The sequence below is a fragment of the Eumetopias jubatus genome, unplaced genomic scaffold (genome assembly GCF_037043125.1).
Source record: "Eumetopias jubatus isolate StellerSeaLion01/CBP00866 unplaced genomic scaffold, mEumJub1_p1.0 scaffold_2, whole genome shotgun sequence".
NCBI classification, from domain to species: Eukaryota; Metazoa; Chordata; class Mammalia; order Carnivora; family Otariidae; genus Eumetopias; species Eumetopias jubatus.
The window spans coordinates 14,439,707-14,467,464 of record NW_028274808.1 but is presented as its reverse complement, the minus strand read 5'-3'; the positions used below and the strand labels follow the sequence as shown (position 1 = coordinate 14,467,464).

The following is a 27,758-nucleotide window of genomic DNA, read 5'->3' as shown; positions in this document are numbered from 1 at the left end:
GGGCTCCCGAGTGTGTGTGTGTGTGTGTGAGAGAGAGAGAGAGAGAGAGATCTCATGCCTGGTGCTCTCTCCCCATCACTCCAGCCCCCAAGGGACAGGAGAGGGGCTTACCCTTATGGGTGAGTTGGGGAGAATGAACTTGGCATTCTTGGCTCACGGGGAGAAGAAGGGCCTCGCTGCCCCACCAGGAGAAGCCTGCCAGGGGCCAGCCCTGCCAATGAAGTCGGGGGACCTTATCTACTTTTGGCATCTGGTTAGCAGTCTCCTTTACTTTTCATGTGAAGCTACAGTCTTCAACTTGGTCTTAATCTAAGGAGATATTTTGGCTTTAATATGCCAACTCTGGTCCTTTTATTTCCATGAAAACTTGGGTAGGGAATAAGGGCTGTTGGTTCCACACAGGCCTCCAAAAATGACAGTGGGCTCTAGCACAGATCGTTTCTGAAATAGGACGCTCGCTCAGGATGCCATTTACAAATGGCGTCCATTGGCTTCTCTGGGTGACAACAAGGGAGCAAAAGGTTGAAATCCCCTTTTTCCCTCCCGTGGCTGCCGCAGGGCCGGGCACGTGAAGGAGATGGATGTCTCCACCCCGGAGGCCAAGATGAGGCGAGGAGCAGACCCTGCTCAGGCCTCAGCTGCCCGGTGAATCTGGAGGGAGTTCACTTTTCCAGGCTGTTACTCGATCACTTAACAGTGAGAGCCTGGCTCCCTCAGAAATAAAACGCCACTCTGAATTTAAATGATCTGCCCTTCTGGGAAATTCTCCCCGGCAACAGGACTGTTCAAACATGAAAAGTAAAAGGGAAACAATGTGCTAGTTCAGAAATCACTGTTTTCGGGGGGCTGCAAAACTCACATAGCCCGCGGACAATTCCTGGGAGGAAGGGCCTTATTTTTGATCTGCCAAGCAAGATGAACATTGTTTGACAAAGTTTCTGCCTGACGTGAAGGGAAATCTTCCGGGAGCAATTTTTGCAAGGACCAAGCCTCAGTGAAGGAGTGCGTGAAGCAGAAGTAATCGTTTTACGTGTGAAACTCTGTGGGCAGGGCAAAGATGGGGAAATGGAGGGTGATTGGCATTGGCGTAACCGGGGAGCCCGGTAGAGGGTGGCGGGAGGGGCGGGGGCTGCTTTCTGGTTTCGGTCTGGGAGAGGCTGCTTTGGCATCGGTCGCGGTCTTCGCCAACGATGCTCATCACCAGGGGGCGCTAGAGCCCTACCCGAAAGTGCCTGGGAAGCGGCACTAACCTCGGGGGATGGCCGAGGAAGATCCTGTGGCCCCAAGTCCTCCCTAACCCGGACCCTCTTTGGGATTTTCGGAGAAGGAAGCGTCCCAAAGGCCCTGCCCACTGTGCCACCGGATGTTGGGATGGCTTTTCATTTCCGCAGGAGCCAGAGCCCTGGAAGTTGAGGGAAAGACGAGGGCAGACCCGCGATGGAGATGCAGGGGACTTTAGGGAAAGATGCTCTTCCCTCTGCTACCTCCCACGTGCAGCTTCCCTCTGGGCCCTCAGCCTGGATCGGTTCTCTCATGCTGCTGGGTCACCCCTGAATCTTCTGTGTGTCATGCCGTGGCACCTGGCAATGCTTGAGCTGGAAGCATGAACCCCAGCCTCCCCCGCCCCCACAGGGTCAAAACTAGAAATAATGTAATAGCTGAAGTGAGGAGACTTTAAAAATCTGCTTGTTTATAATCTTTTGTAAGTAAGTTGGGGACAACCGACTCCAATTTCCCGTGATGCCCTGGGTCATTATTTAAAGTCAATCTGGTCTACTGCAGGGAGGTGTATGGTTTTCCTTCTCTGCCTTAGAAAGAGACATGTTTAGATACAACTTGAAGGGTTGCAACCCAGACAGCTTCTACCAGGGTAATATCAGAAAGAGAGAGAGAGAGAGAGAGAGAGAGAGAGAGAGAGAAGGCATGTGAGAGCAAAGGGTCTCATGCATGTAGAGACAGGAGTCCTGGGCTGATTTTTGTAGAATAGCCAATAGAACTGGTAGACTAGGATCTCTTAGAATCTCCCTGGCATTTATTCTGAAGGGAAACATTTGGGATAGGGCAGTTTCTGCACTTAGGTGAAGGTCTTTAATCACTTAATGTGATAGGAAGTCCAGGTTGAAAGGCGCCTTTGGTGTGCGTCCTCACAGACTGCCACTGAGCCATTCCATTTTCAGCCTTTCGGTCACAGAACTGGCCATTTTAACTCCTTGGGTATTTAGGCTCCCCTCAGACCCCAATGATGAAGTTAACCTGTGAACATTTTATGGAATTCATTTTGATCCATTCAGGGGACCACTTGTAAATCCTGTCAGTCGTATGCAGCAAGTTACGCTGTATGGAAATAGCCATAGTGGGCGGAATCCAGAAAATCTTTGCACACATGTAAAAGGAGGCGGTTTCCCTTCCTAAATGCAGGCTGGATGCTTGCGGCTAGGGTCCAGCTCACAAATCACCCTGTAAGCAGGAGGATGTAACCGAACCACCATCTTGCCCTGGAAGTCACAGTTTATGCTCCTAATTTTAATTTTCCTCAGCTTAGGTCCCCAAAGGATTGATTGAATTTGCTTTGTGGAACCCATTAACGCTAAACTGAATAATGACGCTATTCTAGAATCAGTTTCTGGTAAATTCTCTGCACACGGGACTCTAGGAAGCCTGTATCCCTCCACAACAGAATTTTAAGTCAGTTCATAAATGAAAAGGTTTTCTCAATTTTTACCTAAAAGGTCTTAGTAATTAACTGACATCAAGAGACCACTGCTGGCTGAGGTGGTGAAGAGCAAACGGGAACTCCAGCGAGGGAGGACATTCATCATGTGCTTTAAATGAGAAGGTAGAAAACTCGAATGGCTTATCAGTACCTCCTTGGTACTCTGGCTTAACGCTGTGGTTAAAATAGGTTATGATGACTTATAATTAATTTTTATTTTTTCATTGGCTTCATCGGATGACCAAAGCCAGATGAATAGCTTATGGAAAATCTAGATAAATAGCCGGACACGTGCATATATGCAAATCAGAGGTCATTCTTTTAGAAGTCTTTTGAGAAATTACGAAGTCATTAATATTGCATGGCAGACTTTCTTATCTAAGATGAAGGGGCTGAGGAACCAGAAATATTGGCAGGCAGAGGGGAGCTCAAGACACATGCCCTGTTAGAGGGCCTGGGCATTTTTATATGATGAAAATTGATGACTCTGAAGTATGGCAACTTTGGAAAGACTAAGTGACGGAATGAGAGTGGAATGGGGTGTCCCTAGTGCCTTGGTGGATAGTGTTAACAGGAGACTATCTGATGCAGTGGAGGGTGCTCGCTGACAAGCAATCTTTGCTCGCCTTGGCCTGAGCTGCCTCTGTGAACTTGAACAACACACTCAAACCTCTCTAAGTCCCTTCAGGCCCCACATCTAGAATTTGATGCATTTCCCAGACTGGGGTGCTGGAATGAGCTTGCTGCTCTCAGAGAAAGTGAGACAGAATCTGGGTATTTGTTGAAAAGAGTAAATTTGTTGAAAAGAGTAAGAGCTGAGTCGCCCTTCAGGGCCTCGGGGTGGGGTGGGGTGGGGGTGGGTGGCTCCACTCTGCAGGAGCTCAACATCCCCAAGGGGGAGGGTGGGCGCAGTTCTCTGCATTACAGCGAGGGAGCTGCTGCGAGCGCTGCCCAGGGGATTGGGGTGGGGGGTTTGCCCCAGACAGAACAGGATGCGGATCACTGCCTTCCCTGCTTCCCTTTTTGGAATCCTCCATTTCAAAAGCACCTCAGCTGATTTGCTGTTCAGCAGGCGAGAGCAATAGCTTCATCTGGGAGCCGACCAAGATAAAAGAAAGAAAAGACCGGTGAACAGAGGCCAGGGGGCATGGTTAGTCTGTGCACCACGGGCAGGATGCTCTCCTCTTTGAAGGTGCTTGAGGGCTGCTGTTTATAATCAGGTGCTGTGCTTATGTTCGGGTCCACATGCAAGTATCAGGTAACGAGTGATGAATGTGAACAGGTGAACGGGAATTTCACAGATGTGCCAGCAGCGTACCCCAGACCCAGAAAATTCTTTCCCAGGATACGATTTTTACCTACAGTGCTTCCCTTTGCATTTGTTCACACATGGCTTTTAAGGAGAGGCGTGGGGAAAACGAAAGTCAGGATCCACATGGGATTTTCTGGATTTCCCCGGTTGGAGCCCGTTAAACTCTAATTTGAGGAGGAAAAAAAAAAGACCCGTTTGCCAAGCGGAGTGACCTGATTCTTGTTGGATCAACATGTTGTCACTACAAAGCAAGTGTGATGAAGCCCGCCTTTTCAGACTAAAATCAAAGCCCTGCCTTCCAGCCTGGAATTGCTGACCTAAGCATCCCCCCCCATCAGCCGGGCTGTATGTAGATTTAGATATCTCCAGGAGGCTGGGAGCCTATCAGGCCTAAACTGATTATTCTAATCAAGTGTTTTAATTAAGCACTTATTGCCAGGATCGCAGGAACAAGGCCTGTTTTCAAGCAGTAATGGGCAGTTTTTTTTTTTTTTCTTCTTCTTTACGGGGATAATGTTTGGCTTTGTGGGGGTGTATTTAACGTTTTTCTAAAGTAGGCCATGGGAGGAGTCCCCTGTGAAGTGCACAATGCTGAGCTGGCAGTCTGGCCAATGGACACAAAAATTAAAAAAAAAAAAATTACCAACTGGGTTGCAGATGAATCAGTACCCCCAACAAGGCATCTGTTTTGCATCCTTTGCCCTAAAACAAACGCTGGCTAGTCCACGATTTAAAAAAAATATAAACACGCACACATTGGGTTGGCTTTTATTGGAATGCCTAGATGCAATCTATAGTCAAGTTATGGAAAATTCAGGTCACATAGAAAGTTAAGAAGGCAAATGAAAAGAACAATACAAATCAGACAAAATTTACATCTCAAAATATCATGAAAGCATTTTTGACTGGCTTTGCCTAAAATACTTTGAATATCAATTTTTTTTTGTAAGCGAATTCTTTCCATTATACAGTCCCCCACCCCCCAACTCTTAGAAAAAGGTCTTTTGTTTACATATTTCCCCAAGGTCACTATTTCTTGTAAAAGCATGTCCAGATCACAAGTCTTTTTAGAGAGAAATAGGCTCATTATACCTACTAACAAGACACTAATTGGGTTGATTTGACCTCATCTAAAATAAGCACCAAGAGATATTCCCAATCTGTTATTTATCGGTGCCAACCTAAAGGACCAGTCCATGTCGAGAAGAGGGTAAGATTATGATTTCACTTCTGTCATGTGGTACAAGCTTTTCATGGTCAATACATCAGAAACATTTCTGAGAATTTAGACTCAGAGCCTATTTCAACCAAAAGTACTTAACAGCATGCTAAACACAGTCCTGCAGAAATTCCATCGAACAGAACTGCAAACACCTAAGTTAACAGTTAAAAAATAAAATCTAAGACGGAGCCATGTTTATGTGGTTTGAGATCTCATAGTTTTCTAAATTGGGGCTTCGTAATACTTGCCAAAGGATTTCCAGGATAAAAAATATTAATGCTAATCTGTGCTTTCATTCTAATAAAATATCAGCATTCATTAGAAGATTAATTACTTCGGTATGCTCTACCAAATACACAAAGACAGTAATAGCACTGATACTGTAAATTCAGTAGCTATTTTGAAACTTTCCCAGCCAATCTGTTTAATAAACACACCTACTGTGCAATTTAGAGTATGTGATACATACAAAGCAGTTAGAAAATTATTTTCAATACGTCACTTGAACCTTTATATTTACGACATGTTCACTTGCTATATTTTATCACCATTATACATAGAGGAAAACAGTGTGTACTATAGCTCAATGAACTGAGAAATATTTTTCTAAAAATATTTTTGTGGCTGAATTTAGTGCTCATGAAAAGAGATTTATTTGCCAGAGCGGCTGGGCCGACCCGAGAGTGCACATGGCCGCTGTGCCCGGGCCTGCTCGCCACGCGTTCAGGAGGGCACAGCTGCCGTTTCACCTCCAGCTGGATCGGCCACCCCCCCCCCCCCGCCGGCCCCCCGGCTTCCCCCAGACAGAGCAGAGGCTCCCATTCAAACCAGCTCCCAGGACCGGTGGGTCGTGTGGCCTTACAGGAGCTTTTGTCTCCCTTTTGTCCCCCCCTTGGTGACCTGGCGGTCCAAACCCAAAACTAGCAGAGGGACCCTGACCTTCCCCATCGGGCCGGCTCCCCGCTGCTCGGGTTCTGCTGTCTTTCCTAGATCTTAAGACATGTTTACGGTCATGACTACATCAGATCCTTTCCTTCTCACGCACATTTCCCCGGAGCATCTGATGTGGTCTCTCGCCTCCATCGTGAAATGGAGCTTCAAGGAATGGTTAACAGTAAAAACCCTGTGGTTAATTCTATCAACTCCCCTCGACTTTTAGGGACGAGAGAGGACCTCTCCGGCCCAGTTTTTTTTTTTTTTTTTCATATCTTCTGCTACGTTCCACCAGCCTTAGTTTTCTACTGTGCCTCTTAGTTGATAATGGTTGAGGACACTGGCCTGATGAGAAAGAGAAGAAAGGGAAAGGAGCAGTTCTCCGATTAGCCACCCACTTAGGATTGCACTGTCCTATCCATCTAGTGATAGAAAGTTGCACATTTTTTTTCAACCTAATACAAAAATATTAACACTTCTGGACATTATAGGCATAAGTCGTTATATCTCTACAATATAATTTATACTGTACAGTATAACAGATAACAAAAGGTGCAATCCTTTTAAAAAAATCACACAGTTCACATGTTTTTATCATTTTATTTTTAAGTATAAACTTTTTAAACACTTTACATAAATTAACTCCTCTGAGACTAATTATTTGATGTACAGTAAATTGTAATTCATATAAAAATCCATAAACAACTTGTCTCACATAATTTACAAAAAAATCAGGGTCTCCTTTGCTTATCAGTGACAAGGATTCTATTTGCCAGTTTTTTTCCCCCCAAGGCAAACCACGTTAGCTCTGTAAAATCCATTATGAAATCCCCGCCAGGGCAGAAGTCACGTGTGCCAATGTCCTTTTACAAAGTAGCACAGGCAAAGCAGTTGGGATGTCTATAAACAGTAATTTTGCCCCACATTTTAAAATTAACAGAGATAGATATCACATCCTATGCAGAGAGACTACTTCTTGTAAGCAAAGGTCGACAATTCGGTAATATCTGGAAACACTGTATGCATTTTTTACCTTAGTTAAATACAGTGCCTCGAAGGAACGGATGGCCTCGCGCAAACTGTTTTGGCCTTTTTTTTTTTTTCCTTTCTTTCACTTACTGATTTTTCCTTTTAATACTTTCAGTCCGACTGAGTGCAGCGATATGCATATGTAAACATATTCTTTAAAGCCGATCACCTTTAAGGTCCCTCAGAAAAAAGTGTGGTTTTCGCTTTTTTTGTGTGTGTGTGGATTTTCTTTTACTTTCTTTCTTTCTTTTTTTTTTTTTTAATAGCAGTCCATTCTCCCGGAAGGCTCTTCTGTGTCGGAGAGTCCGATTCGGATTGTGCTACAGAAAAATCCGAGCGGGGGGGTGTGGTTGAGGCTCGAGAGAAACGCAGCGCCCCTCCCCCGGCTGGGTCCGCCTCCCAGCGCCGGGTGGCCGCCGTCCGTCCGCCGCAGCCGGCCCGGGGGGTTACCTCTTGCCGATCTCGCTTTGTCGGAGGAACTGGATGTTGTTGGCGCTGTCGGCCAGCTCCGGGTACTGCTCCACCGAGAGTACGTAGTACCCGTCGTAGCCCTGCACCTTGCCGGCGCTCAGCAGCTGCCGCTTCTCGCCCTCCGTCCAGAGGCGCGCGCCCTCCTCGCCGTCGCGCACGCGCTGCTGCTCGCGCGCCCAGGCCCGGGCGAGCGCGCGCTGCCGCGCCTGCTCCAGGATGCGCGCCTTCTCCTCGTCCAGCGTCATGCCGTAGCGCACGTGCAGCGCCAGCGCGCCGAACTGCATCTCCACGTCGGCGAACCTGCGCGTCCTGCCGTTGACCACGGTGGTGGACTGCGACACGGTCACGTTGATGCCGTTCTCCAGGGCCTTGCGGCCGCTCGTCAGCCGCAGCGTGCCCAGGTCGCTCTCGGGCGTGGTGGTCTTGATGAAGTAGTGCGTGTCCTTGCCCTCGATGGTGAAGTGCAGGTTCTCCAGGTAGAAGGCGTTGTTGAGCACGGCCGCCACCTTGATGCAGTCCTCGTTGGCGATGTTGAGCACGTTGGTCTGCACGCGGCCCTGGCTCACGGCCAGCATGACGCCCTTGCCGATCAGCGACTTGACCGTGGCGAACCACAGCCACGAGGGCGCGCCGCTGCCCTTGCGCCTGCTCACCTGCACCTCCGCCATTTTCCCCAGGGACAGGAAGGCCTTGGCCTGCCTGGCCACTTGTTGCTGAACTCCAAAAATGGGCTGAAAAGCGGAACAGAAAGAGGGGGAGGACGGTTTAGAGAACATCTGCAGCTCTTGGTTGCCGGGGAGCCGGCTCCTGGCAGCGCGCCCAGTCCTGACAACAACCCAAAAAAGAGGAGGGTGGGGGCCCTTCTGTGGAGAGCTCCCAGGCATTTATTAAAACCTCAGTGGGTTCTCTAGATGAAAAGGCTTAAAAACACAACAAAACAAACAACTCTGGGTAGAGGAAGGCACTCAGAGGTCTCCTCCCCTCAAGTTGATCCAAATGAGTTTTGAAACGTAAAAGGAGGTGACTCCATCATGTATTAGTTAAGAGCTTTTTAGTTTCTGATGTGGGCAAAATAATGGTTCTAGCTTTTCTCTTTCGATTTCTGGACGCCCCTTTCCCACGCTCATCCCATATGGGGAACCCCGTTTCTCAGGGTCACTGCGGCTTTCTCCATGGGAGCCCGGGGAGGAAGGAGCCAACACAGGCTGAGGGTTTGAAAGGCTGGGGGTGGGGGTACTCAGCACGGGACCACCGTGTCCTCCTACTTTATATGCTTTGAAATTCCTGTGCTTTAATTTAGGTGAACTCTGTCCTCTGTCCCGGCGAACACAGTTTCTACCCAAATTTCGCCACTGTTACCGGTAGCACAAGTGAAATGTATAGGGCTGAGTGCACAGCGGGACAGCTGGAGGTATTTATCACTTTAGGAAAACGTTTACTTTTTTGGAGACCTAGGGACGGTGGACCATCTATGCTGGCAAGCGTTTTAAATTGGGGGCATCTGAACTCAGCCATTTCTTCTCCTGCCAGATGTTTGCCTGGCCAGTGTTTCCCCAAAAACATCTGTTTCATCTGCAGCAGTGAAAGAAACATTTGTTTTTTCGGCGCTTGGGGCAGCCTCCAGTGTCTTTGCTGGGGATTCCCTAAGCTGTCCTTATGGTGCGCTTCTCTTTGACAGAGGACTCGAACCACATTTAGGAGGCTGCCTAGGAAAAAAGTTGGCAAGTCCATTTGTACAGTAGGACTTAAGTGTTCGCAGACATGTTGGGAAGTTAGACACAGTAAGGACATGCCTATTCAAATGCATTGGGAAACTTCAGTGTGTCTTCGTGACACTTTATCACTGTAGATGTATTTGCAATTCGAAATGTTAAAATGGCTCCCAGACCTTGGAAACTTGATGGGTTTTGCTTCTTAAATGGAAAGGTGACATCTTGAAGAAGGAACTGTTTTATGTGAGGTATGAAACCTATACCAGAAAACAGAGGTATTGGCACTGAATATACTGTGTGTGTGTTGTGTGTGTGTGTTTCAGCCATGATTGCCTTTTCTCTTTGTATTCACTGAAATTATAGGAAATTGCTCGGGGGGGGGGAATTAATCTAAGAAACTCTGCCCTCTCTTCTCCTTATCATTATGGGGTAACCCAATTTCTTGATCTTTAATTATTCTTGCTTTAAGCTAGAGATTCTAGTGTTTCGTTGTACATTCCTTTCTGATCTCTCAATGGCAGGAATTAAAAGGGCCATTTTCTGAAATGGCAGCTTTGACTTTGCAATTTTCCGTTCTTTTTCTTTTATTTTAGTTCTCAGAACAATTATAGGCCTCCTGAAATGTTATTTTCAGGAAAATTCTATAAACACCTAGTTGCAGATGGAGCTTTATCAGAGGACATTTTATTTTTATTTTCAATCTGTTCCCATTAAACACTGTTCAGATTTTAAAGAAGTTGAACTTTGCGGCATTGTTTGTGGGCTGCTAATTTGTAATACGAATCCCCTGCCCTCCCATTTATAGTATCTTTGCCTTAAGGTCCCAAGTGCTATAAATGTGCTTTCACGGGGGTTCTCTGTAGAAAGCTTGCGCTAAAAAATGAGCTCCCTCATTTTATTACCTTCTGATAATGTCTTTTTATGTTTTTATTAGCATCACTAAAAACAAATTCAAGGCTGTTTAACAGGCCCCTGGTTTGCTGCACAGAAATGTGATGTTTTTCTACCCTAAAAGAGTCAAAAAAATATTAAAAACCGGTCTGTGGTCCAGCTTTCACAAGGGCAGTTTGATTAAATGGGTAAATATGACACAGGTAAGCCATCTGTCACCCTTTCACAGTTTTACTTTTTGTTCTTACCGGTATATCATCCCACTGCTGACTCTTCACAAGTTCATAAGAAGGCTCGGTTAAATCAAATTTGGGAACAGGGAATCCAGGAATAGCATTGTGCAGATGGAAACCGAATGTCACCAGCCAGCTGTTAACATCTAAGAGAATGTTCAAAATGAACGGTGTGAGAGTTATTTTATGCTTTCATACATTTAAATTCTTACCTTAAGAAACCCCCAAATTCACAAACAGTAACCCGAAGAGGAGTCCATGCTTGCCTTCATTCTCCAATTCGGACCCCATTCCCTATTCGCGGACTTGAAGCCACTAGCCTCCATAATGGAGCTATGGCAAGGGCTACGGAAAACACAGTCCGATAGCTGCTCACTGAGACTGCATAAACCGTCACACGTGCGGGGGTGCATCCTGTGCTAAAAGTAAGTGGTAAACAGGGGTAATAACAATGCACAGCAGCATGAAAGAGCCACAGTTGAGGTAAACAAAGGGAATTGGTAGTCAAGACTGGTCTTAAATAGAAGTTGTGTGTTATTAGCTTTCAAAAGCGATTGCCCAAGGATATGCAGCTTCCACAACCCATTTTCTATTAATAAAAACCCTAAATTGAGAGAATTAAAATCAAGAGTTGATTCTTAATCAAAGATTAATGCTGAAAACTGGCAGAACTGGCCATGGGCACAAAAGTTCTGATTACCATCAGCTATGACTTCAAAGGCTCACTTGTGCACAGGTGGGGGCGAACTTTTTGGGGAGAGAACCTGGAAACCTTTAAAATGGTATTTTAAAATATTGCCATGTGACTCCAAAAGCCATTAAGCGCAGAATAAGGCTTTTATTCTATTCTGGAGGTTATAATGTTACAGAACGACTCAGCAGGCTTGCAGCTTTATGAGTACAGTTGGGTGTAGATTATTTTATATATTAAGCACATTGCTGGAAAATTTGAAATTGCATTTCACCTCATATATTTTATGCTGTTCCATCTCTCTTTTGATGTTTTTCAGAAACTGCTGCTATGGCATTCCCTGCAGTCCACATTGCTAGGAAAGGATGGATTCAGGAGCTGTGGGCTTTCCCACCTTTCAGGCAGCCCTGTCAACACCTCTTAAATAACCAGTGGTAAACTGCTTGTCAGAATGATGGAGAGCCACTTGCTTCCTATTTCCTCCTCTAGGGCACAAACTTCACCTCATCACCAGGCTGGCAGGTCCTTTGTCCAAACGTCATATGGCTATAGAAGCAATGGTATTCTCCCTTTTTAAAAGGAGGGGTGGTGGTGGTGGTGGGAGAGAGAAATCCCAAGTTCATCACATAGAATAGAGAGCGCTACTTTTTTGGGGTGTGCATGTGTGTGTGTGTGAGTACATAAGAGATTACGGAGGGTCTTATGTTTTGGAGAAAATTCTCCTGAATGGCAGTGTCGGGGGCAAAGGTTCTCCTACTATGAACAATGTCTGTGTATTAGTAAAAGAATAAAAAGATCACAGGGTCTTAAGTATTGAAAAGCATTGCCAAAATAACGGGACTCAGATGCCGATGTGTATTGAGTAAGCTGAAGGAGAACACCATGAGGGTGTTGCTGAACCAGGATTGTGAAAGAAGCAAGTTTCAGCTGGTTCACGTGGAGGAGAGCTATGACAAGCTTTTGGCAGTCTGGGAAAGCAGGAAGCAGATGTGAAATGAACAGGGGGCAGCATTTTGAGAGTTGTACCAAGAACTGAGAAAACAGGCATTTCACTATGCCTCAAATATTGAGTAAGAAAAGAGACAGCTTGAAGGAGGCCCTAACACAAGCCAAAACAAAACAGGGAACCCCAAACCAAACCAAAAACAACAACAAAAAAGAAAACAGGAAAGAACCTTCCTCCAGGAAGCATACATGTGGTAGAGAGGTTCATGTGGTAGTGTAAATCAGGAAAGGAAGGTGGGGGCAGAAGGATTCAGAATACATGCAGTGGAGGATGAGTGGAGAAGTCAGAAACTGAAGTGAGCCAGAGCAGTGCTTGCAAAGACTGTGTCTCTCTCATCCTGGTGGTTTTGTGGTGGCAGAAGTGGGATGAGATGTTTCAATCAGATCATGCCCGAAACCTGGAAAGATCTTACTATCCCCTACTGGCAGAAAAATTTGTGTGTGTCTATTAGTAGTGCAACCACACACGGACTGCCTCAAATAGCACAAAGTAGTGAAAACAGAAACAGGATCCGCTGACTGAGCAAGTGGTGGGAGAAACTGTTCCTTTATTGTCCTGAGGTGATGGTGGTGGAGAGTTTAACATCCCGGGAATGAGATGGTGAATCGCACTTTGCCGTGTTTCACAATTCCTCCATTAGAACTTCACACGCGTATAAAAGAAAAACCAATGTTACACATTTGTAAGGGAGTTAGTAATTAAAGCAGAATTGCACATATTTTATACCATTAAGGGAGGCATTATTCTCCCCATTTCACTGTTAAGGGAACAGATTAAAAAAAAAATTGTGACTTGTCTCTAAAGCCACATGACTTACAGGAGAGGGGTTGGGATCGGAGTTCCAATTTGGGGACTCCCAAGTTCATCCTGTTTTCCACACCCCCATGTTACCTCCCTTCCTTAAGTGACTGGATTCCATGTCATTTCAGAAACTTGTGGCCTTGGGCATTGGAGACAGAATAGGAAGTAACAAACTATGCCTCAGTTTCCCTTTCTGGTTTCTCTATGGTTCCATAGAGAAATAAACACATTTAAAAGGCTAGGCATTTGATTTTGCAAGAGTAAAGTGTAAGGCTAAAGAAAGCAACTCCCATTATTGTGTGTACTCATATAAGGATTAAAGTAATTCAGCATTTGGAAAGGAAAAAAAAAACCCCAAAACCTGCTTACCTGTGATGTAATCTTTCACATCATGGATTTTGCTTGCGGGATTGTTATTCCTAAACATATAGAGGTTAAAAGGAGCTGGGTCCTTCCCAATTCTTTTCCAGATTTCTATGTCAGGTGTTGTCCATCGTCCTGCCAAAATATCATAATCTCTTTCTCCAAAGTGGATTAATTTCGTGAGTGGGTCATATAAGCCACCATGAAATCCAATTACCAGTTGAAAGTCAACATTGGAGTCAAAATAGATTTCACCGTATGCAGTATACTGAATCTGTTTTAGCATAAGTCCATTGCTACTGAAAACAGCCAACGGTGTCCCTGTATTATCTGACGCAATGTAGAATTCATCCCCACTGCTGATTTCCATGGCAAAGAGATGTCCCTGGAGATCATAATAGAGAGAAGTAATTTCTGAACTCGAATGGTTGTACACATGAGTAATCCTCGTGGGATAAGTTAAGTCAGCATAAAAAAACTGCAGGTGCTGTCCCAGACTGGTTTTGCTAGATACGCGCCTTCCCAGGCCGTCGTACCGATAAATCACTGTCCAGCCACTGCCCTTACTGTAAACCCGAGTCAGAAGCCCCTTGGAGCTGTACTCGAAGATCTCTGTGCCTCTTTGACGCAGAAACCCATCTTCATCCAACCGATACTGAACATCCCCGAGGCGGGTGATCCTGTCTCGCAGGTCATAGCGAAGAGGTGTCAGACGGGCACTGTTACTCGGGTTCAGTAAATGGAGGTTTCCATTCAGGTCATAGTTGTAACGCCACATGATCTTTTCATTTAGATAAACTGTTTGGAGCTGTCCATCAACATCATATTCGTAACCATATTTAGTTGTGTTGGCAAAGGGCCCTATTTTGATTTCTCTTTTGGTTACCCGGCCCATGTTATCATATTGAATTGTAATCCAGTACATGAGTGACCTGAATATCTCATACTGAATTTCCTTGATGCGGCCATGGGCATCAAAGTGCTTCGTATAAGTCATTACAGCTGTGGAAATGATCTGGTTAATATCATAATATATAACTCCAAATTTTCCAAACTGTTCAACTTTGCCAGAAATGTCATCAAACTGATAGAGATCAATGGGCAGTGGCGTTTCATTGATGACACCCTGCATGCTGGTCACTCGAAAGCTGTTGTCATAGCTATAGTCAAATCTCGCATTTACCATCCCATCCTCACTAAAGCGGAAAATCTGTCTGTCAATCAGGGGGCCAATTTGCCTGTATCTAATGGTGCAAATAAAACCATCGCTCTGGAGGTTTACCGTTTTGAGGACTCCCGCTGTTTCGTCATAGGTAAAACTGACTCTTGTGCTATCATATAGAATCTCGGAGAGCCTGGTCTGCCTTCTGTACTTGAACAAGACCCTCCGGCTGGTCCCCAAGAAGGCCGTCTGCAGAAGCAGCCCCTCCTCGTTGTAGTCCGTGATGACAGAGGCGTTGCTCTCGGGGGGGTTGTAAATGTTGCGGTAGTAGCCGATGGACCGGATGGTCTGCATGGTGTGGCGAGCCACACTGGGCATGGTGATGGCAGACAGCCGGTCCCACATGTCGTATTCGAAGATGTACTGCCTCTGGCTGTGAAGCAGGAGGACCATGGACTGGAAAGACAGAACAGACTGTTGTTCAATATTTGTGGGTGGGGTGGGGGGGCTAAGGGCGGGGGGGGGGCAAAAGTAGATCCAGTGACCACACGTATAAACATTTTGCTTGAGAAAATTATTTTCGTTTTAACTGAGTTATCCTTGACCTTACATGTTAACGATTCCCTGCCTAATTTGCTTGGATGCTTCATTGTGAGGGGTTCTGCAGTTAGTGGCTCAAGATTCATAATGTGCCACTTGTCATGATTGTACCATTCTTTTTCTAGGCATTCACAGCCAAGCAGCAGATTGTCAATGGATGTGGGTAAGTCATGATACAGGCACGGGCAAAGCTGCTTTAAAGACAATATTTCAAGGAGAAAACAGCATATGGGAAAAGCAATCCTATCCATAATTAGCAATTATTTAGGAAGGTGGCTTTTCCCCCTCATTTGACTGAAGAGCCACTCAAATCATGTTTTAATTTCCAGTGCATGTGGGGGAGGAGCAAAGCATTCAAAATACTACTTTATGAAGACAAGACATAAAATTAGTCAAAAATGGATAATGTGTGTATAAAGCATCAACGTCAACAAACATTGCTAAATCACACGGTGAATGACAATTGTAAAGGCCCTTAATTGAAATATGGATCCAGGTATGGGTTTTGTTTGTTTGCAAATTCTTACCTGTCATCTGGAATGACAATAAAATCTACATTTTGAAATTTCCTTTAGCGAGTACCAAGTCTGATTTGTGTCTCAGCTGCTGTAAGAAGGTTTCTGGGCTACGTTCTACTTTGGTGCTAAATAACGCGGTGAATAAATATATAAATTAAAATGAGTTCTGCTTATTTTGCAAGTAATTGCAGAAAGACACAAGACAATCATTTATTAGGCCAGCATGAGAAGCTCAACCCTGAGGCTCAATAGTGAATAATACAGCTCAATAGTAATACAGAGCATGGGTGATTCTCTCCTATGAGGAAGCTTCTCCCAAACCCTGTTAGACCAAACGCAGTGATGGCAGATCAGGAAGGATGCGTGTGTTAGGTGCCCTCCTGGGACGTATGCTTTGCTTTTGCCAGAGAAACACATAATCCCTTGTCCAAGGCTTGTTCCCTTTCTCTTTACCGTCCACCATCTTTGAAAGCAGCCTGCAAGCCAGGTTCTGCAGTTTCCTCTGTGGGCATATCTAGGGGCAGTCTTTGTAGGCTGGCTGTGTAGGAGATGTCTTGCGAATTGTTCCTAATAGTTTGCACTGTGCCAAGGAAGGCTTGGATTATTGCTGAATTCACGGGAATTAGTACCTAGTTGTGTAGTCATTTAAAATCACATCTGATGATAATAAAATATTACTACTTCTGCTATGAATAGGTTTTGGTTTAGTGTGCCTATCCTAGCAAGGAAATGGAAATGGTTTGATGGATTTTAGGGATTTGGGAGAGATGATGAAAATACTGGCTTTTCTGATCCCCACTGATATATGAATGTGACCTCAGTTACTGCTGGTAGTGGCTCTTATTAATGACATGCTCTTTATCTCCTTTTAAACAATTTCCCATGACATTATGATCACTACTATCAGTTTTTAAGGTCTTGGTATTTGTTACACTTCTCTGTAATGCACTTAATTTACATTGGGAAAAGTGTTCCAGGATGAAGTGGGGACCCACTCCCAGTTTCTTCGGGACGAAGTTGTCTTGGGGCTTATTAGGTTGGAGGGTGAAGTGTTTTCCGGGCATGAGGACTTGCTCCCAGGAAGGGATGTGTGTAGGAGGGCTTCCTCTGTGGTCTCTCATCAAATCACCAGTAGAGTAACTGTCGAGTGTGATGATTAGTGTGGAGGGGAACTGTCACCCAGTGGGCCGGTCCACTGTCTCAAGGGTTGAGTCTCTTCAAAGGAGAACAGATGAGCAGGTTTGCGAGAGAAGAGACTGGCAAGTAGGGGAAGCATTTCAGAGTTGGGAGGCATCCGTGGTGAGCTCTGAACCTGACGCTGGTTCTCTGGAAGGCTAGTCCGTGTCGAGGCCGTCTAGATGTAGACGGGATGACTGCCAGGCAGTGGGGCTAGATGTAGACTGAGGAGTTGTGCAGAAGGCCTCTCGTGAAGAACAAGACAGTGTGAGGTGAGTGAGGACGACAGTGTGAGTGACAGTGGCGCGGACTTGTGTTCTGGGTGACAGGTCACTCTGACCGATGCACGTAAGGCTGGAGGCAGTAACTGCTGTGTTTGTAACTTGGGTTGCTGCCTGCCTGGTGGTGGCATGCTCTGCGGTGCGACAGGCACTGGGACTCAAAACAGAACCCTTCCCTAGGGCTGATGCTTGTCTCAAGGGCAAATGAAACGTTCCACGAATATGCTCTTTGGCGGGTTCTGTTTTTTTCAGAAGGGAAGTGCAGGGAGGTGGCCGGTTCCCTGTCCCTTTTCTGTTGCTTTCATCCCTCGGGACCACAAGTCACCATCCCAAACCTCTCAGAGTACGACCAAGGATTTTGCACACGGGTAACTTTAAGGTATCGTGCCTAGTGCTTAAGGATGGGGGAAAGCCTAAGCGGGGATGCTTACACCTTTTATGTGCACAAGAAAGGAGAGATGCCACAGAGTGCCTGAAACGTGGCTTCCTTAAAAATAGCCTCTTTTGGTTAATAATATGCATAAATAGGGTCTCCATGCTTTTTATGGTTATGTTGAAGCTCTGCCAGCGAGAGTACAACACTCACAGCTCCCGCTGTGCTGACGTAAGGCTCCTTCTTAAATGAAAGAGCTAGCATGGAGGTTATTTACTAATGACTTACATGCTCAAGGTCTAATTTGTGAATGTTGTCGATGTAGAAACTTGGCAGGTGGACAGCGTTACTGCTTGTTTGTTTGTGGCATAAATCACTTACAAGGGTCTCAGGTAGTAGAACTTAACTAAGGAGAAACTACTTTGCTAATGCAGAAATTCATCACCCGCTGTACCAGTGCCACTTGCATGTTGATACTTAGAATAATAAATGGAGCCCCATCACATGCCCCCCGTTCTCCTCCCCCACAGTGCCCCACGTGACTGCTGAAAAATACTGATCATGGCTCCCTCCTCTGACTCTCACCGTGCAGGCATACCTTGTCCAAGTATGTGTAGCTCCAGGTTTTACCGTCGGCAAAGACCCGAGATACGACCCTCCCCTGGCCATCGTAATCCACTTTCTCGCTCGTTGTTCCCCGTTGGACACTGGCAATCTGGCCGGTGGACGAGTAGGTGACATTAACTGCCATCAGCTTGCTGCTGGGCAGCCAGAGAGTCGGGTGCCCTGACGTGTCATAGGCGATCCTCAGCAGGAATTTACGGTGGTCATCGTAGATCTTTTCTGTCTTTGTTGTTCGATCAAAGTCAACTGAAAGGAGGTTTCTGCCGTTAACCTGTTACAACACAAACAGGATGATAACATGAATCATCCTATTCCAACGCCAGTCCCTTATTACTCTTCAGAGGCCCTGCTATTGTTTAAACACCATTTATGATGATTGATTCTCTTTGTCAGTAAATTAATTTAGCAACTTCTTGGGTACAAGTGCAAGGTAGTAGATTAACAGCTCCTTTAAAAGGTTTCATTAAGCAGAAAGAGAAGCCTGGCATTTGTTCAAAACCTCTTCAATTAAATGTAAACTTAAGCAACTGATGAGAAAAATACCAAAATGTATTTGCTTTAAAGTTTGTTCAGAAGATATGAAGGTGGTCAACATGACATCTCTGTAACTTACTCAGAGCCCCTCCCTCTGTAAGACACTGGAAAACAACTGCTTAGTAGATTAATCATGGCTCTATTAAATAAAAGCAGTAAATGTGACTCTGGCCCTTTGAAGAACAGTTAAGTAGAAGTTGGAACCCACATTACAGTAAATTATTAATGAGTCTAAATAGCAGGAGGTTACAAACATGATCATTGCTTTTGGCCCCGTGCTGAAATGTCACAAGTTTTTAGAATGCCTTTCCCTTTAATAACATCTGGTTAACTGGCAGGGACCTCAGATGCTTCACTCCCGCATCTACAGGGTCCGACAATTATGCTTAGGGTACAGATCTAGCACGATGTTGTTGTAATTGGGTCTCCGTGTGGCTCTGTGCCATGTCCAGAATCTCTGACTACATTTGGCTATTACTGTCTGGGATCCAAGGCTCATACAGACCAGCACTTGTTACTGCAAAGGAAATGTGGCCGTGGTTACACTCTACTTTAGAAACAGTCTGCAGCGTACTGAGGACCCCCGAAGAGTGGATTTTCTGTAGCAAGACAGAAGCTTTCGGATGGTGATAGCCTGGATATACCAAAAATCTGCATCGACTACTGGACTGTTTTAAACATTAAACAGGAAAATCTGAATTTTACATGAGCATGTCTTAGCTAGAACTTTCGAAGTGGACAGCTGCAGCTGATCAGTTAGACACACATAAGCACACACACCACTTCCGCACCGACATCCACACCGACGTGTACGTGCACATACAATATGCATGTGTATTTATGTAAACTCTGGGATAAAACTCATCTGTGCATTCCATTATTGACATTAACCAAGCCCCATGAAAAGATACTCTTCAAGCTTAAACTTTTCCAATCAGCGGTTCAAGGGGAGTACCGTAATGGCCCTGGAAAGGTATGGAAAGGTTTACTAAGAAGTCCACGGAGCGAACTAGGTGATGTTGGAGGCAAAAAAGTACCCAGACAGACAGGGCACAGAAACTGAGAAAGGGTAGAGCCCTGGAGGGCAATCCGGAGATCTTAATGTTCCGGTTCCGTCCTTGCAGATCCAGCTGGTTGCCACAGCAGAATCTGGTGTGTAAGGCGTGCATGTGTGTGTGCATGTGGGTGCGCTGCGGGGAGGAGCCCAGGACTTGAGGAGCCCCATCTCCTTACCTAACAGGGTCTAGAGGCAGCATGACTTTGGGCTTTGGCACCTCTGAAGCTGTCTGTCCATCTGTGAGGTGCTCGGGTGAGAGGCTGTAGGCTCTGTCAGCGATCTGACCGAATTCTGCCAGGCCAGCTAGAGGCTTTCAGGGCTTCCGTTCTCCCATGTGGAAACGCCTGCATGTTAGTCCCTGCCTTATGTGAATTCTGGGGAACTTCACGAGGTTAGGCTTGCAGAATGCTTTGCGGACCCCAAAGAGAAGCTGCTGGCTAATATTACAAATACCTACTTTAAAGCCTCTAGGAAGATTTGATTTGCCATCAGATGAACTCAACAGTCAACTGGCAGGATCCAGCTCTTCTTCAGCTTATCTTGGCACAAAATTTTTGATACCTTAGGATGAGGTTTTGCACGATTTAAATGGTTTCTTATGGTTCTTGGACGTATTTCTCCGATTGTGACTTAAAAGAAAAACCAAACAAAACCACCACCTCTGAATGTTTAGGTTTGCCCTCTTTTCTCCTTCCGTAGGTAATTCCAGGCTGGAGCCAGCCCCGTCGGACTGCCTGTGCAGTTTCCAAGGACTGTGCAGCCTGCAGGACTGCCCCATCTGTTTGCATTTTACTTTGTATTCATTTTAATTTGTATTTCAATTCTTTATTGCCTTCCTTAACCACACTTGCTCTCTGCAGTGCTGCCTCTGGTTAGAGCATGAGCAATCTGGATGGCAGACTGGACTGCAGGCCTGCTCCGACTGTGTGCGTATCAAAGGGAGCTGGGCAGAGAGCAGCGCGGGGCCCCTTCTTCCCACCGCCTGCACCCTGCCGCCCTCTTCTTCCTCTGGTCCGTGGATGCGGCTACGCAACACCAAAGCATCCGGGAGACAATCACGTGGTAGTTGCTGTGTGTGCCACCGTACCCAACATGCCGCCATATGGAAACATCTAGAAGCGTTGGGATACTGAACATCTGGGTACAAGTTTCAATTTTCCTTTTTATCCAGACAAACGCGGTGCAATGCCTTTCTTGCGTCCTCAGATCAGAGCAATGAGGAAAGAATTAGCATGTGGCTATTTCCCCCCACATTCCCAATGAGCTAAGGTTTCAACCATTTTCGGATTGTTTCCAGATACCAGTCATTGTTACTGAATATGTAAGATTTCAAAAGATACGAATAGACCTTTTGTTTCCTCTGTTCTTCCCATACACACCCAAACTTTCTCCTTCGGGTATTATAAACAAAGTGCAGAAGTCAAGGGACATTTCCATTCTAGGACACAGTCCTACTTAACTCTACCTTTATGAAATTATGGCAACGCTTCTACCGCTTTTTTTTTTTTTTTTTTGGACAATCATAAAGGCCCGGCATTGTTCCATGTTCCAGTGGCCTTTTAAATGAATAGTTTTAATATAAAAAATATCAATTCAAATTGAATAGTTCATCTAAGATGAAAAACCTTAGATCATTACTGTACCTCCAGCTATATAAAAATGAAGCCAAATGTTGTGTTTGGAGAAGAGATCACCATGAAGTCCTTTGTGATATACAGCATTTCTTTTAAGCAAGCATGGAAAGTCCCTGTTTTCAAAGATCATGTCTAGCGTGACTGTGAGGAGATCACAGCATCCCTTGGATATGGGAATGGGGGTAGTGATCATCTTCCCTCCAGAATGCTTGAAAAACTAAGGTATAAAGATGTTAAACAACGCCTTTATGTTTAAAGACATCAAGCACCATCAGATTATATTCATGTATCTGGAATGTTATGGAGGCAAGTGAGGAAGGGCTGTCTCATTACCCAGTACACTCGGTGACAACATCACGACTCCCCTGTGTCCCTGTTGGAACATCAGCTGGTTGCAGACGGTTTTGTGTCTCTCTGCATGTCAGCCAGGGCTAACAGCATGGCACCATCCCACTCCGGGCTGCGCCGCTCGGCTCCGAGTGAGGAACAGCACAGCACGCGAACGTGACTCGCAGAATGAGCTTCAAGTACGCTATCATATGCGTGTAGGCCTTTAAAACACACTTTTGGCTTTCAAATTTTGAGAACTGTTTTTTTTTAAGTGATTCACTAACTTTTTTTCCTGTAAGCATCTGAATTCTGGGAAAGTTTAGAAGATACATCTTTCTTTTCAGAATACCATAGCGGTTTTTTTTTTTTATAACTGATGAAAGACTGGTTCCAAAGTCCATCACAGACAAAAAATGAGGAATATTTACCAAACATAAGAGAAAGACAAGAAATTTTTATGCCTGTGTCGTTTTTTTTTTTTTTTTTTCCAACTTAGCCACAAACAAGTGAGCTCTGGAAATACCTAATCTTTAGTTTGCAATGCTTTCCCACATCTCTCACCATTTCATTTGCTTGTGACTCCTGACTGTATTTCCCTTTCCCCTTACTGCACGTTTCAGAGCAAATGCTTTCCATGTTGCTAGTTCCTTGTTAGTTTTCCTTTTCTACTCTTTGCTTTAAAAAACGTTAAACTACAATATCTGGTGTTCTATTATAGATATGTCATCTACTTAAGAGTTACGTTTGTGTATAGCAGTCAAACATTTGCAAGGATGTGCTATCCATATAGCTTCTCCCTTGGATCTAGATGCAGTGAGATAATCCATATTTTAAGACTGGCTTTTCCTCATTCATTCACTGAATAAATATTTGAGGACCCACTCTGTGTCAGGCAGCTTGCTGAATTTAGGCAAATACCTTAAGAATGAAAAGAAGTTTCTGCTAGGAAATAATGAAAGGTAAGCGAGGGAATGTTCTGTTTCAGGGAAGGGTGGGAAGCAGGTGAGTACTGATCCAGTGTGCCTCGGGGGCCTTTGGTCCTTCCCCCACCCCCCCACCCTTCACTTCTCTTCCCTATTTTGGCAGACTCCGGTCCAGTCTAAGCCAGGTTTTCCTATCGTCACTCTCTCCCTAGAATTTCTCCCTTAGAACCACAGAGGAATGAAATTAACAGTCAGAGCCGGCACATCCAATCTTATCTTAAAAGAAAGAAACCCTCCCTTGTGATCTTGGCACTGTCTCTATGAGAGCAATCACACCTATCAGCTGGAAATCTCCTCCCAGTGTGGCTGAACAGGCTACTTTAAAAACAGGGCATTCTCCGAAACGACTTGCCAAGGCCATTGTGGTGGGCCCACTATTTAGAAGAAACTAACACCCATGCTTGTGCGCTCTTGTTTTTTCTTCCCCCAGAGTGAGGTATCTGCTTCATTTTGAATCAGGCAGAGAACCAGAGACGCAAGATAGGATTCCATCTTTTCCTCTACTCTTCCTGATTTCTTTTTATGCCTAGAAAAGCCATGTTACAAAGAAACAGAGGACACGCTTAGACAGAGCTTGTCTCAAAGAAGAGAAGGCAGCATATTCTGCGGCCAGTTTCTGGGCAAAGCGTGTCCCACACTCTTCCCTTGTTCTCCTAACCAGTGTGCTAAAGGGCTCTCTCTTATTTACCGGCTGCGTGGATATAAATGCCTAACGTATGCCTATGTGGTACAGAGTCTCGGGGTTAGGGTTAGGGAATATATAATCATGCCTTTTATTTGTAAAGTACTTTCACATTGTCTCATTTGATTCTGTAACAATTGTGTGACGTGGAGGCAGGGCAGGGTAAAACTGTATTTATCCGTTATCTGTATCCAGTGTATTGTCTATGCTATGAAGTGTATGTCAATGACCTATATAATGTCTATGTTATAATGTCATAATGTTATGATATTATCTTGATAACATATTACTTATATTCTATATGGATTATCATGATATACATAAGGAAACAGGTTTCAGACATGTTATGATTTTCCCATAAGGTTTATTATTAGCAAAAAGTGGAGCCTGATCTAGAACCCTCGTTTTTGGAATTCTAGTTAGTGCTGTGTCTTCTCTGGTATGTGGAATGAGGAGCACAAATGTGAGCAGCATCTTTGTATCTTTTGGTGAAGGAAGTCCTGTGTCTGAGGGTAGGTGTGACTCTGTGCGTGTGCGTGCACAAGCACACGTGTCCATGTACACCATGCCCATTATAGGGAGAGCTGGATAAGATAGAGCCTGTGAACTAGCTTCCAGATTGCAATGGCCCAAGGAAGCAGGGGTCCTGGAAAGAAGTAGTAGATGGGGGCAGCCACCACTGATTCCTAGGTTCAGGAGTGGGAAAGGCGGGGGAGCTGGAGTCTACTCGGTCGACAGGCCAACCCTAGGAAAGGGACCGGAAGCAAATCAGGAGCTGGCTTCCTCTCCTGTCACTTTACCTTCACCTCTACTGTGCTCTTCCCTCTAGGTTCTCTTGCTTTTCCTCCTCACTTCTCTCTCTGAACAAGCCCCCCTCTCCAGTGTCCCCTAGCTCCTGCCTGCCACAATTCCGGAGCCAGGTGGCTTGGAGTTAGGGCATCCTGGCTCCCGCAGCCTGGGAGATGGGGGAGGTGGGAGCATACAGCACTGGTTCCAGAAGGTCATGTATTTAGAGTCCCAAACACCTGCCTTGAAATTGAAGTGACATCAGAATGTAACCTGTAAGTTGGATACTGGCTGTATGTGATCCACTGATCCTTTATTCCTTTATTTCTGTTTCTTGGAAATAGCCAGACATAATATATAGTAGCTGTTTCTTACTCCCTCAAGGATTGTCAAGGTAAATCATGTGGGCCTCTTATAATAATAATTTAACCATTTTTGGTGCAGGAAAAAGGACATTAATGGTATGCTCCATGTTCTGTTCTCTTTCCTTGACTTTCAGTCTTTTTAAATGGCAAGGGGAAGTATTTTTAGGAACAGTTGTCTCCATTCATCTGATAAACTAAAATCTGTTTGCTAATAGAAAGAATGAGCCAGGTTCAGTTTACAGTGTCTGAAGGTGGTTTCGTGTAACCTGTGTTTTAGTACCTATCTATGTTGTCTCTACCAAACAGCTGTCATAAATCACAGCTTGCTTTCTCGATATATTTGGTTCACAATGGGAGGGAGGGGAAAATAAAAAACACCCTACAAGGTAAGGTGGAGAACATTTTGCAAAGATCAATTACACTAGCATAATCAGAAACATCATTGCATTTCTCATAAAGACAATATAAATCAATAGCGAGGAGGCAGCACTTAGGTTCTGCCACTGATATTCTTCCACGTGAATATATTCGCTATACTCTAAAAATATTGAGAATGCAAAGAAAGAATCCGCTTTTCAATGGCCAGCCCATCTCTTTATGATTTGGAAAACTTTCAATATTTAAGCTCTTATTTATCCTCATCCCATTAGGAAGCCATCAATCTTTACCGAGTGGCTAAAGGAAAAGTATAAGATGATCAAGATAATATTAGTAAAACAACAATGAACTGACATCCAGGCTAGTTGGGATTGTGCTCCATGCAACTGCCTGATTTCTCAGGGAAGAACTGATTTTTAACCACAGGCACACTGAGGAAAAGCTTTTCTCCAACAGTTGGCTTTTACTAAGAATGACCTAATGGCCTGACGGCTGGCTACACCTCGTGCAGGCAGGGAAGGTGCCGCCCTGCATGTGGTTCTGGGCAGATGAGGATGAGGAGGGGATGAGGGCTAGGCCCCCCCTTGGGGACACGGACGGCTGGGTGGCCGTCGCCTACTCTCTGACACTGGCTTACCCGAAGCTTCCGACCAAAGACGTTGACTTTTCCTTGGGCTTGCTCTTTCCGGAACCTCCACTCGACCAAATTTTGACCGTTTTCACCAGGAAGACTCATGTTTCTTTTGGCAACCGTCGGATTAGCCGTGCCGGCCAGAATGTGGGGCTCCGTCTGGTAGTGTGAATCGAGGCCACTGGCGTAGATGATTCTAAGGGAGCCATCATAACCGATCTGATAGCTGTTTCTTAACTGATCTGAAAGACAAGGAGCCGAAAACAGGAACTACAGATATGGATTAAACACTCGGTTGGTCTGTGCAGTTGGAAGTGATACACATTTCTTAAAATGTTGACCGAACTCCATGTATAGGGAAACAAAAAGTACCGAATGCTGTCCTTTTAAAACATATCACGACAACTTTGATTTCTGGCGTTTCGCGCTGGATAGTAAAGGCAGGCTTCAGGGGAATTTAAAATCCTTCTCCACTTGAGATTTCTTTTTCTCGTTTGCCTGATGGAATGCATGAAGGGTCATTCTCCACAGATGTGCCAGGAAGGCTCTGCCAAGAGCCACGTTCGTGCCCCCTTGGGAGGCTGGTGTGTCGCGGCAGTCCCTGCCAGGGTCTCAGAAGAACCCCCCTCCCCTACACCCATCCCTCCCTTATTTAAAATCTTTTGCAAAGATTTCATATCCATATGTTGCATACCAAAAAGATAAGACGATATTTCCCTGAAACTGGACTTTTACAAAAGCAAGCCATCTTCTATTTTGTAAAAAACCCCCTCTTGCATTATAGGCTATTGCCTCAATTTAAAATTTTTCAATGATATTGGACCATTTGGGGAAGAAAGGAATTCAAGCAATATTAATTTTAGATGACTGCAGAGATTACTTGAGAGAACTGGTAAAAATAATGAATCAAAGAAGCTGAAGCTTAACTCAGATTTGGTAATTATTCTTAGAGCTGTGACCTCAACAATTGCAACTGTCACGGTAAACAGGCTTTTCCAAGATTATGTCAAAAAGGAATATGGCAGGAGGTTCCGCCACGAATATATTGGATATGGACCGAATGGGAAAAAAAAATTTATTACATAAACGGGCACGCAGAATTTGGTGTCAAATTTCCAGGGATCACATCATATATGGACTGAAATGCAGCATCATATGCGGACTCAGAACCTGCTCTGTCTCAAATGACTGCAGTTCCATGGCCCTGAAAAGGACCCACTCCCCAAAACTGCAGATGACTCACAAAGGGTCTGATGACGCACGTGAAGAGTTGCAGTGAAGTTGCTTTTGGAAGCTGGAGTATACGTTACGTGATCCAAGATACATAGATATCACAAAACAAACAGTACCTATAGACACGGGGCTGTTTCACCAACATCTCTAGAGGTTTATGTTTTCACCCTCCCTTTTCTGGCTCATCTTAGAACATGGGTCACCACATCCTATGGGGGGTGCTAGTGGCATTTAAGGTTACCTGTCCCAAATTAGGCTTTCATGTTTACCTTGAACCATGGTGTAGAAGGAGTCGATCGAGGACAGATTTGAAGTGATGCTGACATCCTCTTCACGGCTGGATGACTCGATGTCCACCGTGATGGCCTTGTCCATGTCCCCGTGCAGGTTTGTGACGACTCCAGTTGGAAATGTAACATTTGTCAGACGACCTTCGCTGTCATAGCTACATAAAAGAGGCATCGACTCAGTGTTAAAGAGCAAACAGCAGGTTCTCCTTACATATAAATACCAGGGGCGGCAATATCAGCTGTAGAGATTTGGAAGGATATTTGCCTTTGTGCATGAGCCATGCAGAGTGAGGACTTCAAACGTGCTTTGAAGTAATCAAAAGCCTGTTTAAAAGAGAAAAACCTCACCGGCGAGAGCAAGAGTAAACAGAAGAGGTCTCCACCTCAGCATCTTCTTCTCTGAAGTGTGACCAAAATCCTCCTGCACATCCAATTTGCTGTTTCAAAGGGAACATATTTACTGATACTAAATTCCTTAGTCTTCGCGGTATTTTCTACGAAGTAGAATTAACTCACTGTTATATCAGTTTTTAAAGTTTTACTAACTTACGCCCTCCACGGAATAGGAGTGCCATAGGAATACATGAAACTTTGTAAAATGGTATGTATACATTGTATACAATAAGTAAAAATATTCTTGTAGTAGCTTGTGACATCTTCAACAAATTAATACAATAAAGCCATTTAAAGACTTTCTTATTCCTCATTGTTGACATACTTTAGAATGGTAAAATGGCACCTAAA

The 27,758-nt window shown here is 44.9% G+C and overlaps 1 protein-coding gene across 12 annotated transcripts in view; it reads right to left on the bottom strand.

Moving 5' to 3' along the window:
- Window positions 1-7,559: 7,559 nt before the first annotated feature.
- The window catches only part of TENM3 (teneurin transmembrane protein 3), a 447,649-nt gene continuing 427,450 nt past the window's right edge, over window positions 7,560-27,758 (bottom strand). For all 12 annotated transcript variants that reach the window (XM_088020902.1, XM_088020899.1, XM_088020901.1 and 9 more), the window contains 6 exons: window positions 26,994-27,169; window positions 25,498-25,733; window positions 18,086-18,382; window positions 13,384-14,995; window positions 10,532-10,662; window positions 7,560-8,411 (listed from right to left, as the gene is read on the bottom strand). In XM_088020902.1, the coding sequence (XP_087877028.1) occupies window positions 7,656-8,411; window positions 10,532-10,662; window positions 13,384-14,995; window positions 18,086-18,382; window positions 25,498-25,733; window positions 26,994-27,169 (3,208 nt within the window). In that variant the 3' untranslated portion in view covers window positions 7,560-7,655. The remainder of the gene's footprint in view (window positions 8,412-10,531; window positions 10,663-13,383; window positions 14,996-18,085; window positions 18,383-25,497; window positions 25,734-26,993; window positions 27,170-27,758) is intronic.